This window comes from Sphaeroforma arctica, assembly GCF_001186125.1.
Source record: "Sphaeroforma arctica JP610 unplaced genomic scaffold supercont1.5822, whole genome shotgun sequence".
In the NCBI taxonomy this organism is placed as follows: domain Eukaryota; class Ichthyosporea; order Ichthyophonida; genus Sphaeroforma; species Sphaeroforma arctica.
Window position 1 is genome coordinate 209 of NW_014034736.1, and position 1627 is coordinate 1835.

Genomic DNA, 1627 nt, shown 5'->3' on the forward strand with positions numbered 1-1627 from the left:
ATATATATATAATATATATATATACAAATATATATATATATATGTATGTATATATATATATATATATATATATATATGTGTGTGTGTGTGTGTGTGTGTGTGTGTGTGTGTGTGTGTATTTTTGGATAAATATATACGTGTGTGTGTGTATTTTTGGTATAAATATATACATCGTGTGTGTGTGCGTTCAGTTATATTCACACATGGTCATAATTGACTTACTTAATCACCAGGATGTAACGACAGCCGCTGGTGTCGTGACGTATAAACCATGCTCCAGTATCTTCGGGCTTCATCAGAGTATCCATGACCCGACGCTTGTGCGAGCGCGATAGTGTGGTGTCGAAGTATTGGAAACAGCTGTTGTGTAGTATCAACAATAAAATAAGAATGTGTGAATAAAGGTAGAGGACTTTGATCCAACTTGCGCAGGTTTAACAGCAAAAATGTATTAGAATCAAGCCATTCTGAGTATGTATACATATATATGTATGCACAAACATTATATCCATACATATACATATAACTAACACACACACATATATATCTATAGAGTATCCTCGTACACAGCTATATACATACATAGAAGTGCACACGTATACACATACATAGAAGTGCACACGTATACACATACGTCGAATGCTCGATAGTCTCGCCGTCAATGTACGTTCTGCACTCGGTATTCCCTATCCGCGAGATGTCAGCACTAGTTGCTTTGGGCAGTACTGGAGTAGGGCGACCCCTTGACTTCAGACTTGCGATCCCCACTGACTGGTGTAGTGAACTACTAACGGATATGTGTGAGTGGGCGTCTATGTGTGTATGCGGATCGTTACTGCACGCTCTTGCCAGCGGCAAGTCAGGCAACCGTCTGCCCCCTACTGGGCTGATAGGGTTTCCAGAGCCACCCCTGGGTCGTGCTGAACTGTTGCGACGATGTTTGGGACTATCTGGGGATGCTACGTGTAAGTGTGCACCAGGCTTTGTCTCGACCGCTCCTTGCGTTACGTGTTTGCGTAAGGGTCTTGGGGCCGGCCTTGGCTTGGCAATGGGTATCGTATCACGCGCTGGTGTGGGCTGGTTATTCGGGGCCAGCGTACCGCTTTGTACCGGTTTGATCAGAGCCCCTTCCTTGTCCAGTGAGGCAGCCCGCATATACCTGGGCGAATGGGACTCTCCTGCACGGGCCAACTCCGGTATGCGGTTGTGGATGTGGTGTATTCCAGCCTCCTTAGTCTGTGTTTTCTCCACTGCACCGTCCAACCCATACTGGGCGTTGAACGAAACAATCACATCTTCGATCGTATCCATATCCTCGTAACCGGATGTAGCGGTCACCCCTGCGCTGCTTTCTGTATCCACTCTCGAGCTTCCTCTGCGAAGGTCCGATGGCATGGCGTGTAGTGTATCATACGGTACGTCGACCGACCCCATTGCGCCCGAAATATCGGCTGTAGCATCCGACGGGATTGTATGCTGCCTGCGCATTTTGCCGACTGCGAAAAGTGTTGGGGTATAGAGTATAGGTATTTGAATGTTGTGTACAATATATATATATATATATATATATATATATATATATATGTGTGTGTGTGTGTGTGTGTGTGCGTGTGTGTGTGTAGTAGTA

The 1627-nt window shown here is 45.2% G+C and overlaps 1 protein-coding gene across 1 annotated transcript; it reads right to left on the reverse strand.

The window, feature by feature from the left end:
* Positions 1–218: 218 nt before the first annotated feature.
* SARC_15251 (hypothetical protein) lies at positions 219–1498 on the reverse strand (the record flags this gene model as incomplete). The annotated part of the gene is made up of 2 exons (XM_014290626.1): positions 635–1498; positions 219–360 (listed from the first exon to the last, which is right to left on the reverse strand). Exons 1-2 carry the CDS (start codon positions 1486–1488, stop codon positions 219–221), a joined length of 996 nt encoding a protein of 331 aa, XP_014146101.1. The 5' UTR covers positions 1489–1498.
* Between the last annotated feature and the right edge of the window lie 129 nt (positions 1499–1627).